Genomic DNA, 12,545 nt, shown 5'->3' on the forward strand with positions numbered 1-12,545 from the left:
TATAGATATATATATATATAGATATAGATATATATAGTTTTCTTAAAGTTGCACTTTAAGAAAACTGAGAAGTACAACCAGCTCTCAGATTCATAACATTATTCTATATTACAAACCTATCTCTCACTGGTTTAGCAAATACGGGCAGTGTACAGAAAAATAATATATCCATTTGAGATACAAATAACATCAATGATCCCTAAAAATAAGAAACTGAAGTATAATTGTTAACATGGCAGTTTTAATTATCCTTTAACTACTGTCATTTGTTTTTCATTGTGTTATCAGCTTTCTGATTATACCACGATGTATCATACTTATTACAAGCATGCTACTGTAAACAGTGCTCCAATTAGGTCTGCTAAGGCACATAACAATCACCACATGGTCTGTCCTGTAAGCACCTTGCTCTACACGTGCTGAATCCATTCATCCAGTCAGACGGGCTGCATGCGGCTCTGGCTCACCTGGAATGCTCCATACCTACGCCCTTGCCTTCTATAGCTTATGGGCAGCGCTCCATGCCATTGTGCAATACTGCTTGCTTGTAAACTCCAAATGCTGGGAGATGGGCAGATCCATGCCTATTAATATTTCATGCAAACTTCCTAAACCAGATTCAGATGCCTAAGAGGACATTATAAATGTAAAATTCCATTAAAGTCTCTCGTGCCGACAGAATCTACTACGAATTAAAGTGTACCGATTACCCACAGAGGGGAAAGAGATATTAGCAGACTTACAAGCAAAAAAAAATCTGTAGAAACCAATCAAATAGTCCTTATTTCCTTAATCCAGGGCTGGACAACTCAAAGGAGCCAGATGGCCAATGCTGTCACCGAAGATATTCTAGAATGATACGGTCAATGGAGCTAGCTCCTCAAAAAAATCCTGCTGGCTACTCCTGGGCTGGACAGAGTGGTTCCTAAATTTCAGATTAATTTGTCCACCGCTGCTTTAATTTCAATAAAAAGAAAACTGAAATCTGGATTGGTTGTTGCTTGTTGCACGTTATCATTATGTTTTTCCCAGGGTGTTTTTAAATAAGGCCATTTTTTATCTAACAATGTCCCATAACAGAAACCTATGATGACTGTATAAAAGACATCATACTGTGGCATTGCGTGGCAATGCCACTGTGTTCTGTGGCCTCGGGGTGGCCCTGGATTCTCAGCCAGAGGGGCTGAGCGGCTCCAGGAAGCAATTGCTTGTATCAGCAAAGAGCTGGCTTTTCAGTCCTTTCCATGTTTTCTGGTTCATAATTGGGATCCTGGAGCCAGGAGATTTCTTAGAGTTCTGGGTGGGAGGAAATCTCCAGTCCTGGGGCCAGGTGCAGCCAATGCCAGGCCAGACTGTCCAGGTGGCTGGTAACAGCCCTGTTAAAGACAGTGGAACAGAGATGGAGAGGGGTAGTGGTGCAGTCGGACATGCAGATTGGGAGACTGTGTGCATGTGATGCTGGATGCAGGTGGAACAGCCTGGGGGCTGGAAGGCTTGGAGAGGCTGAGAGGGCCTGAGAGAGCCAGGCACACAAGGTGTGTGGCTGTGAAGTTGAAAGCTGCTCAAGGACTAGCATTCCTGGGAAGGGATTCCCCAGGTTTGGAACTGTATACAAGTCGGTGAGACGTCTTTGTTTTGTTATCTGCGCATATTTTGTGTTCAACATTTTCTGCGGCCCTGCAAAAGCAAATTAAAAAAAAGACTTGCGTTTTGAAAAACCCGCTGTGCGAGTGCTCTGTGAGCTCCCCAATATCACAATACCCTTTATGGAAGGAAGTGTATGTTGTCTTAGATTGTTCACTTCTTCTGCCTTCTCCAAACTCTTCAACGTTTTGTTAATACCCCTGTAAATGTTTCTTCTGCTCTGGCCACCCCTCCTTCCCACCACATCATAGCACAGTACGTCTACACCAGAAAACAAAAATATCAGCTCCCGCCAACCAGTTCAGCTGTGCTGACAATCATGACGTAGTTAAGGACATTGCGTTCTACTGCAACACACAGGTCTGAATCCAATCTTGCACCCCAGTACTTTGTTTTTCTTCTCTGCCGATCTATGATGTTTAAACTTTCATTTGTACCTCTATAGCGCTTTTCTCTCCAAGGTCTAAAAGTGCCTAGGATGTGAGGCAGCCATCTTGGGCATGACCAGTTGAGCTAATTTACCTACCAGCATATATTTGGAGCAGGGAAGGAAAGAAGAATACCCAGAGGAAGTCCACACAAGTACAGGGAGAACATGCAAACTCCTTTCTAATTCTTAGCTTTTACCTCTACTTCCTGTTCTAGAGTGACAACACTCACCCACAGCCTTACAATGCAGCAGTGGTATTAGCACCCTTATGTGCGCTTGACTGCTGGGTTTCTTGCAGGAGGCATAGCAAGGTTGTAGATTGTTCCCAGCACACACAATGCTGGGTCAACACTGAAAAGGGCTTGCACCTAAAGCTCATGAAGATCATCAAGAAAAAAAGACCCACCTACAAAAAGAGTAGTTTAGAAGATTTTTTGCTTTTTTCACAAAGGGTATGGTAGTTTCCTATGCCTGCACCTCAGCTAGATAACATTACACAACAGCAATAATAATAATGTGCCTCCTTTAAATTTAAAGTGTACCTGTTGCCGAGCCCTAACATGGCATTAGGATTTAGATACCTTCTATGGAAAAACTTTACTGGAGCTCAAAGTGAAGCCAAGGGGCAACAGAGCTCTGTAAGCGATATGTTTTCTATAGGTCTGCTTCAAGATAATGTTTATATCTGTTTGGGAGGGTCGTTGTCAATAGATTGGCTCCTAAAAAAAACAAACCCTGCTGGTTCCTTGACATTAAGGACTGGCTCCTAGTTTGTTTACCGCTGCTGTATGGAATCCTAAAATGCAAGCCTAATATTTACTAGCAATATGATAACAGAATATGGAATGGGATTAGATAAGAGATAATGCCTTTAGCCATCAAACTGCAATTGCATTTAAGGCACCTTAACGTGCACCTAAGGCATGCCAATGTGGCCTCCTAACCAATGTTAATACATGTAATTGTAGTACTGTATAAAGAATAAGTGCATCCTGCAGAAGTAAGGATTGATATAGAGTATAGTGATGAAAAAAATTGAAGAAGCAGGATGGAACAAACCGGTAAATATGGTTTTCGTTTGAGAAACTCCATTTAATCTGAAACTGAATGTTAAAATCAGATGACATTTTAAACATTCTCTGATGGCATTATAAAATGTTCTGACAAGATAAATTAATTTGAAAATCGACCAGTGTATACCTAGATTAAGATTACATTCAGCAGTGCAAGTCTTCGATGGTCTCACCATGCTTGCGTATTACAGCCCTATAGAGGTCTATATGACCACTCTGATCATATCTGGCTACGGGACACAGGCCCATAGAAGTCTATAGGACACCTGTGGACAGGCGCGGCCAGGATGGTGAGGACTTGGATGTAAAACAGTGGAACCGCTGCAATCGGACCCAGTTAAATATGCATCTGTGGGGGGAGATGGGTTAGGTTGTCAGGGGAAATGGGTAAAAAGGATAAATGCACTGAGTCTTAAAGTGCACTTACTCTTTAAGTAGTGTTTAACACTCTTCAAATTACATTAGAGCGAGATGAATCAGGGCCAATGAGTGCTCCCTTGTAATAAAAGGACTTGATGTTGGTTATAGGTTTTTCAAGCATGCTTGACAATCTGTGTACAGCCTTTTACAGCAAAATATTGATCACGTTGCGAATCATTCAAGTTGGGGTTTCAACAAACATCCCCGGCAAGAACAGGCACATACTGGAATTCTCTTCACACCCAACACAAGGTGTGATGGTTTACAGATGTACTAATGGGATACACACCTTTGTTTTTAAATCTGAACTCCAGGCAAATATAAAAAAAAAAAAAGTGAAAATCAAATGATCTGTATATTAAGAAGTATGGTTAAACATGCTTTAACAACCTGCCAATATAGGAGCACATTAGCCACTTCCCCTCTAGAGCAATCATTGTTCATTTTTTGCAAGTGGTAAAAAACAAAAACCTCCAAAAAAAATTAAATCACACAAACCATGATATATTTTCTGAAAGCAGAGACCCTGTAGAATAAAAAGATTGTACTAATCTAATCTGTAGATATAAATCTAATCTATATCTTCAGGAACAAAAACACAACTTAATTTTAGTGTACGCAAATACAATTACCCAATATTTTTAGTACAAAATAAATGATGAGGTTGTGTGCAGTAAAGTCCAGCCCTGGGCGTCAGACAGAACAGGAAGTGAGGATAAATCTCCTCACTCCCTTACTTATTTTAGGGCTGCAACAACTAATCGACATAATCGATTATAATCGATTAAAAAAGTTGTCAACTTTTTCAATCATCGATTAATCGGCTTCTGGTTAGTTGGCCCTGTTCACGCGCCGCACCTCCTCCCCACCTCATGCTCGCGCTGCCAGACCCGACTACATCCACGCTCCACATGCCGCACCCCCTCCCCACGCTCACCGCCCTCCCACATCCACGATTGGCACAGGGACGCGGGAGCTTCTTGAGGGCAGAGACTGATGTATGTAGCTGAATGTACAGCAAGTAAACCGCCGTGTAAATTGTCAGCGCTATATATGAACCAATAATAAATAAAATTGCTTTGTGTCCCTGTAGGAATCTGCCCCCATTTCTTTGCCCAGGTGATGGGTGCAGGCAGAACATAAGACACATCTCCATATAGCCAGAAGTAAAAACTTTACAGAGGTTCTACCCATCCTTATTCTATACCAAACTAAGAGAAAAGAAAAAGAAAAAGCTTTGGCAAGATTAGGCATCTTACTCTGAAAGTGGGAGGACCTGCTGCTTCTTCTGCGGTGCTGTCAATGCTACTGGCCATACATGTGGAGCTTTTGAAAGTCTTCCATCAGCTTGAATTCCAAAGGCGATTGAAATTGTCGGTGGCAGATTGCTGTGGACTATTCCACCTAAGTGTTTTATTCAATCACCTTTCGGATTTCAAGCAACCAAAACCTCAGTGTTATGGGAAAACTGATAACAAATGCCTTTCCATAGGTTTTTACTGCAGCTGTGATTGTCCATTTGCTCGAGACAATTAACTGAAAGGTTAGGGAAAGCCACCAAAGTTACTACATGAAGCATAACCCTATGAGCTTAGCAAGCAAGGTGACCTTATTGGTGTGCTGCTGCTCCGCGAAAAGCAAGCTGGCGATGGGGAAGTGGCACCACTATATTCCTCGAATGGAACAAAGAAAGTGGTGTCACCCTCCTGTGTAGAAGGGCAGAGATGTGCAAACCACAAGAGAGGATGAACAGAATAACACATATTTTGGAAGGTTGAACATTTCAGATAATTTGTTCCAACTGCAAATCAGCTGTTGGGGCCAGAGTTTAGATTTTAAGTGTATCTAAAGACGATTTTATTTTGCTTTGTGTGTCCTCCCTAGGGATATTCTCCCTCTCTATGGTCTCTTCAACAAGAAAAAAGGCAGCAAAAGGAAAAAAAAGGTTTGAACAAAGTTGTGCTCAAAAAAGCAGACAAATGGGTGAAAGGTCTAGTCATCAGTATTGCCTGTGGTCTTCCTGCAGCTGATCTTTCACCTCCTTTACTGACTCACCATGTGTTATTCTGCTCTGTGTGGAGGAGGCCATCTTGGTAGAAGCAGAGTTTACCTTCCTGATGTTAGCGCTTCCAGCAAAGAAAACAGTGGGTAGTTGCATTCATTTTTCACCAAGATCCTGTAGTGATGATGGGAGAGTTGGACCACTACGTAAAGTCTTATCCACACATCCAAAAGATTCGCAATGGGTTTAAGGTCTGGACTCTGTGGTGGCCAATCCACGTGTGAAAATGATGCCTCATGCTCCCTGAACCATTCTTTCACACTTAGAGCCCGATGAGTCCAAGCATTGTCATCTTGGAATATGCCGAATGTGCAATCAGGGAAGGAAGAATCCATTGATGGAACAACCTGCTCATTTAGTATATTCAGGTAGGCAGCTGACCTTTCATGGCCAGGCAGAATATTTCCATCCAAAAAAAATCTTCACACTTTGAGTTCAGTTCCACGTTAACCAAGCTATTTTCTAAAAAGCCCTGTTCCTTTTGAGGGAGGCAGTATGGGCACTGTGATAGGGTAGGGTCTGATTGGTTGTAATGTCACACCTTGAAGGTCCGAAAAATTCCTTTAGCAGTGTTTGGGACTGGCAACCGAAGGGGCCCAATACGCTTCCTGCCTATTAAATGTGACTCTGTGGGACATGCGCTGTAACCCTTTTATGTGCACCTTTACACTAGTATAACAGTTATTCCCTCTTATTTACATGCTTTACAAAAAAGAAACAATACGCTACTCTCACAGCACTGTTTCCTCTTCTCTGCTACATGAACTTCATGATGCATCAAGGTGTTCCTCCAATGAGCAATAAGTTACTTTCCCTCATCCACCTATCATATTCAAGCCTGCTGTTAAAGTTTACATCTGAGCGGTGGCCATCTTGATAATTTAGGCTTAAAGCTGGTCTCCAGGCAAACAACAGAATGCACAAATTAAACTCATAGAAGGGGCTGCCAAATAATTTCTATCCATCCAGTCCTGTGATTGATATATATATATATATATATCAAACAAACAAAAAGGTAGTATTGCAGTGTGCAATGATACCTTTCTTATTGGACTAACAAAATATATAAAAGACAAGCTTGAGAGTGAACCTCTCTTCTTCAGGTCATAAGCAATACATACATACATTCCTTTTTTTTTTTAAATACCAGTTGCTTTAAACCAAGTCCAATGAGGTTTAGAAATTACAGTCACATGGCTAAAATAAAGATCCTTATCCTCGTCTTATAGTTTGTGAATTGAGCCTATTGTGCCCGATGTGTCGCTTGCCTGGCTTACTGAGGAAGTAGAACCAGACTCGGGGCCTGAACATTATAGGAGGGGCTCCTGTACAGATTATACTTCAATGCCTCATGGCTTCCATTATACCTTCTGCATTGTCATAACACAAGTGAGATATATCCCATCGGAAGGTTAAACCCCGCAACAGACAAAACTATTTGTTTTGCACAGAGTGTGGGAGGGATTATCAGGTTTCTGTTTGCAGTCTTTGCCCCCAATAATGAGATTTCCCCTGACTGGACAGAAATCTCTTCAGTGACTACAATAAAACGTTTTTGTTTTTTTTTAGTGGGAAGGGTTAGAACAGAGGTGGACAACTACAAATCCCATGAAGCATTGCAAGACTGACAGCCACAGGCAAGACTCCCAGAAGCATAAAGGGATTTGTAGTTTCACCACAGCTGGAGTGCTGAAGTTGCTTATTCTTGGGCTAGGACCTCTATCTGGTTATTATTACTCTTTGCTCCTTCCTGCTCCAGTGACAACTGCTACCCTAATTTCTTGTCCTGCTGTCACAGGTTGGATTGAAGGCATCTCATTAGGTGAAGTGTTCCTAAAGGGGAAATGCCGAATAATAAAAATATGACATGTGAAGCTCAGTGCACAATTCTGGGCATATAAAGGTAAGTTACATCATCCTGCCAGGGCCAATCAAGATGGCTGAAGACCCCAAACCCAGAAGAAGACTAGGCAAAGATGTTGGTGCCAACAAGGGAGCTCACAGACATCACATCGCTGGGAGGGGAGGAGAGGGTTGTTCCACTTTAAGCACTTCTTATAGCTGTAGAATGGTTGTATGGGACATCATAATAGACATGTCAAATATTATAGGACAACTTTACTTTTAGAGAAGTTGTTTTTTTAAATCTCCCCCCACCCCTGTGCTCAGAGATCTTCAATTTGTGGCATTGACTACTGCTAAGCCAGTGCAAAAAAAAAGCCCTAGCCGCATGCATATCCTACTGCATGTGCGTGCGTCACTCACCCCATTGAGAGGGACCATACTCATGGCAGCTCCAGCCAACCAGAGGCCCAGCCATAGCAATGAATGGGGCATTAGACACGCACGTGCTGTAGGATCCTTTGTGAATGGGGAGTGCGGTGGGCTTAGTCATACAGTGAAGACCTCATAAACGTGGCTGAAGTTGCGTATATAACTATGGTGCTTTCACCGAGGAGGGTGGGGGAAGATTTAACACAGTGAAAAACAGGTTTGTTTGTGTCCAGAGTATTAATTCATCAAATATCTTTAATGAAAGTTTCACATATTATAATGCACGACAGCTTGTATGTGTCTGTTTCCCATTATTTCCCAGAAACAGACCCATTAAAAGAAAAAAAAAAGACCCCCGACCAAAGAGTAGGAATTCATCGTGCACATCACTGCTCCATTAACCCTTTCCATTCATCTACTGTGTCATTGCTTCTATTGGAGATCAAATTATTCTGAACATACCTGAATACAATGAATCTGCACACAGATCAATGAATCAGGAGCTAGGTTTCACAGCAGCCAATCAGAAAGCATCTTTTATAGTTTCAGCATGGTTGTATAGTTAGTAAAAGTTGATTTGTGATTGGCTGGAATGTAACACGGCATCACTGTTCCCTGCACCTTGCTAATAACTAAACAGCTAAAAATGTCTGATGCTTGCCTGCACAGCATTGTATAAATGACAGGTAATGAATACAGAAAGAATAACATTTCTGTGAAATAAAACCTCACATTTATGAGGATCTAGCAATATTTCCTTTTAGGGAAAGCTGTATCAGCCTCCAGTGTAAAAGGTGCAATCAATTCATCTTTACCCGATTGGTCCGCAGGATAAAGAAAGGTGATTGGTCAATGCGTTGTAGGCAGGCTATAGACAGGTCAATATTCGGGAAGATTCCACAAATCAAAGCGTGGTGCCATTCATTGGGAATAGCAATAGTAGTTGTGGAACTACAAAGCCCATGAGGCAATGCAAGATTTTCACAGCCACAAGCATGACTCCCAGAGACAGATGCATCATGGGATTTGTAGTTTCAGCACAGCTGGAGGGCTGGAATTTGCCCACAAGCAGAGGTGGATTTATTTGGACCTGTGAATTGTTTTAACCTACATTAATGCACAGAAGTAAGTAGACATTGATTTGGAATGGCACCCCAATGCACATACCTAGCGCACCCCAACCCATTTGCCTTCAAATGCACAGATAAAACCCACGTGTGCACTATGCCGAAAAAAAGAGAAGGACCAGGTACATTCCATGCAGAATAAATTGGGGTTGCCATAATGCAATGCACCACAGCAAAAGTGCGTGCGTTAATGTAATGGGCAATCGGAACGGGCCCTTCAGGAAAAATCTGATCATTCTATGAACAAACTGAAATAAAACATAGTGCAGAGCTATGATGAAGATACAGACTGATGAAGAACATAACACACAAGAGACAGAAGTGAAGATGGAATGAACTAAGCAATGCAATCTCTGCACATGCAATCCAATGTGAGCCTGGGAAATGACCTCTGCATGGAGTGAAGCCAAGACATGATCAGCTGCAAGAACACTGGAAGTGACAGATGGAAGGCAGAGTATAGAGACACACACATCCTATATACTGGATGTATACATACACTCAGGTCAGGTTCAGCACTCATTCTTCCTCTACATCTCCTCTTAGGCCCCGTTCACATTGAGCGATTTATTGCGCGGTAATTCCCGCGATATCACGGCTATTTACCGCGCGATATCGCTCTTCAATGCTTTGCAATGGGGCAAAGGGTCCTGCTGTCGCGGGTCATGTGTCGCTACAGCAGGACCATTTTTGGAGCCGATTTTGCCGCGATTCCAGCTTGCTCAATGCAAGAATTTGCGCGATATCTTATTGCGCAAAATGCAAATCGCGCGATTTGCGAATCGCGCACTGTGAATGGGGCCTTAGGCTTCATTCACACGGAGGGCCAGTAGATGCTTTTATATGCATTTAAAAAGCTTTTGTAAACGCATCTATATACATTCCAATGGGTATATTCACACCTTGTGTCTAGATGCGTTTATCTGCAGTGAGGGCCCGGTCACACCAAGGATGTGCGTTAATTGCACAACACACCTACCTTGTGGGAGATGGGTTGTGTTGCCATTTGCGTTCAAATCGAGTCCTAGATGCACCTGAATTTAATCTCTCTGAAAACGCAGATAAATTGAGGGCCCAACTCACACAAAGGCCATGCGTTCAGTACACATGGCACTGCGCCGCAATGTGTGGTACTGCTATACTGTGGGGCGCAGCTGAAAAACATAGTGCATGCACTACTTTTTTTTTATAGCTGCGCACTGTATTGCAGTGCCGTGTGTTGCGGCCTGGTGGAGCACATTGCAGAGGTGCGTTTGGGGGGTCAAATGAACGGCAACAAACCTCCTGCAGTATAGCTGCATTGCACAGTACCATGTGATTAATGCATGGCCTTGGTATGAATGGGCCTTCAGTTTATCTGCGTTTTCTAATAGAAGTGAGGTGCATCTAGGAATTGATTTGAACGTCTAGATGCACCAACACGCATGTAAACAGGTTTTGACGCTAGGATTTGGTATTAGATGCATGTAAACACACATGTGAACGTGTCATTTAAAGCATCTAGAAGCATATACACAGCATCTAGCCTGACATTGTCCTCTGCACATAGAGCACTAAAACACTAGTGGCAATTGGGAAGGAAGCCGTACACCTACGCCGATGTCCTCCTCCGCTACAAATCGCTCTCCATCCGCCACTTGTAGCCAAGTCAGAGGTAAATGAAGAGCCGCTGGAGACATGAAACCCTCCTAAACCTCAGCTGCTGAGTGACACATCACTTGGAGAGTTGGCGATTACAGGGAAATCATTTTGAATTTCTCAGCAAAAAGTCTCTAGAAAAAAAAAAAGGGAAGGAAACGGGGGGGGGCATTGGCATACAAACAAATAATCGCCTGTCTGACAGCCTTAAAGTAGAACTCTGGGCAAAAGTGTTCTTAGACCTTGCAGGAAGCAGGAGGAGCTACCCCAGCACTGCAAGGGTTAACTGGCCATTTTTGTCTTGGTGCTATAAAAAAAAAGTAATACTCACCCGAACCACGGAGCTGACTCCCTGCTTCTCTGGTCACTGAAGCCTCTCTCCTCCTACGCTGCATCATTGGTCTGTTCCTCAGCATCCTTACATCTATACACATAGGGCAATTTATCAAAAATGGAACAAACAGAATCTGGAGCAGTTGCCCATGGCAACCAATCAGCTTCTCTCTCTAGAGTTTACTCAGGTGAGATTTGAAAATGAGTGTGATGCTGATTGGCTGCAGTGCAAATCTGCTGCAGCTTTTAGAAATTCCCCCAACAGTGCATAGAGCGTGATGGTTTACAGGACCTTAGACCACTGCAGAGGAGGGGAGAAGAGAGGCTCCAGGCACCGGTCTAAGAGCAAGCCACCTTCTAGGATCAGGTGAGTACAACTATTTTTTAGCACCTAGAGAAAAACGAGCAGTTGACCCTTTTGATGCAGGAGAAGCACCACTGCAAGAGTGAAGAAAAATTCTGTCTGGAGTTCTGCTTTAACCGTGGAGGTTTCTCTAAACCAAGTGAGTGGAGAAATGTATTGTATTCTGACAGCCAGCACCCACAGCTGTCAGAATACACTGGATTGGCTGCAGATGTGGTTTGCCTGACTTTCTTCTGCCCGCCTCCTTTGGTTTGTTTCTAGTTGAAGTTTGTCAGGCTGGGTGGTGTCAGCACGGTCACCCATGGATCAGATGGTGAATATTTAAAGGAATCAGCTCAAATCTGAGCTGTGTATGATGGCCCTGCTAACACATGACTTAGACATATACAAGTTGGCACCACATTATAAAGTGTATCAGGTTCTATGGAAAGTGCACACAGAGACAGACAGACAGACATGAATGGTGAATGGGAATACTCACAGTTGGACAGCTCCTTGGTCCTGCGCTCTTGCCCCTTGATGGGCCCTTGGAGGAGGCTCTTCAGGCTTACCATCCCACCTCCTGGCCCTCCAATGGGAGGTGTAGGATGCATCTGCTGGCCCTGGAGCTTCTCGTTGCCAGCCAGCTGGGTCGTTGGCCGAGCCATCTCCTATGACAGTGAGGATTCCAATGACCGATGAGGACAATGATGAGGGATGACGATCCGTGCGATCCCCGATGTGCAGTGTTCTTCTCTGATCGGTATGAGAGGAGTGATCACAGCAGGGGCGCCTGTTCAGCAGGAAGATCCGGGTGCTGCTGCTGGTCTAGAGTGCCCACATGTGTGTTGTTGTTGCAGGGGGTACAGGGCAGACGTTCCCCCCATTTCCTGATCAATGGAAAGCAGTTTTCCTCTTCTCTGATTTTCCTCTATGGCAGTGACAATCGAGGAGGAGTCTGCGGCAGCTCCATCCATGAAACGAGACCTCTCGGGCAGCCAATCAGCTCCGGGCTCTGCAGCTTTTTTTCGTTGCACCATTTATTTATTTCGGCGTGATTTCAGCAGCTCGCTGTACGAGTGCCTGCGCCTGCCCGACTATGTTTGTGTTTTCCAAGTTTCACTGCTCTCGTCATGTGGCAGTGACAGAGGGGAGAGGCAGGTGGACCCTGACCTAGATTTGTCCAATCGCACGCCGCCTG

General features: G+C 43.6%; 1 protein-coding gene across 1 annotated transcript in view; it reads right to left on the reverse strand.

Annotated features, from left to right (window-relative positions):
- Positions 1 to 12,070, reverse strand: part of DBP (D-box binding PAR bZIP transcription factor) — a 56,963-nt gene extending 44,893 nt beyond the window's left edge. Inside the window, exon 1 of the mRNA XM_018572674.1 lies at positions 11,847 to 12,070. Coding sequence (XP_018428176.1) covers positions 11,847 to 12,012 — 166 coding nt within the window. The 5' untranslated portion in view covers positions 12,013 to 12,070. The remainder of the gene's footprint in view (positions 1 to 11,846) is intronic.
- Between the last annotated feature and the right edge of the window lie 475 nt (positions 12,071 to 12,545).

Source organism: Nanorana parkeri, unplaced genomic scaffold, assembly GCF_000935625.1.
Source record: "Nanorana parkeri isolate BGI_ZX_2015 unplaced genomic scaffold, ASM93562v1 scaffold2100, whole genome shotgun sequence".
NCBI classification, from domain to species: domain Eukaryota; kingdom Metazoa; phylum Chordata; class Amphibia; order Anura; family Dicroglossidae; genus Nanorana; species Nanorana parkeri.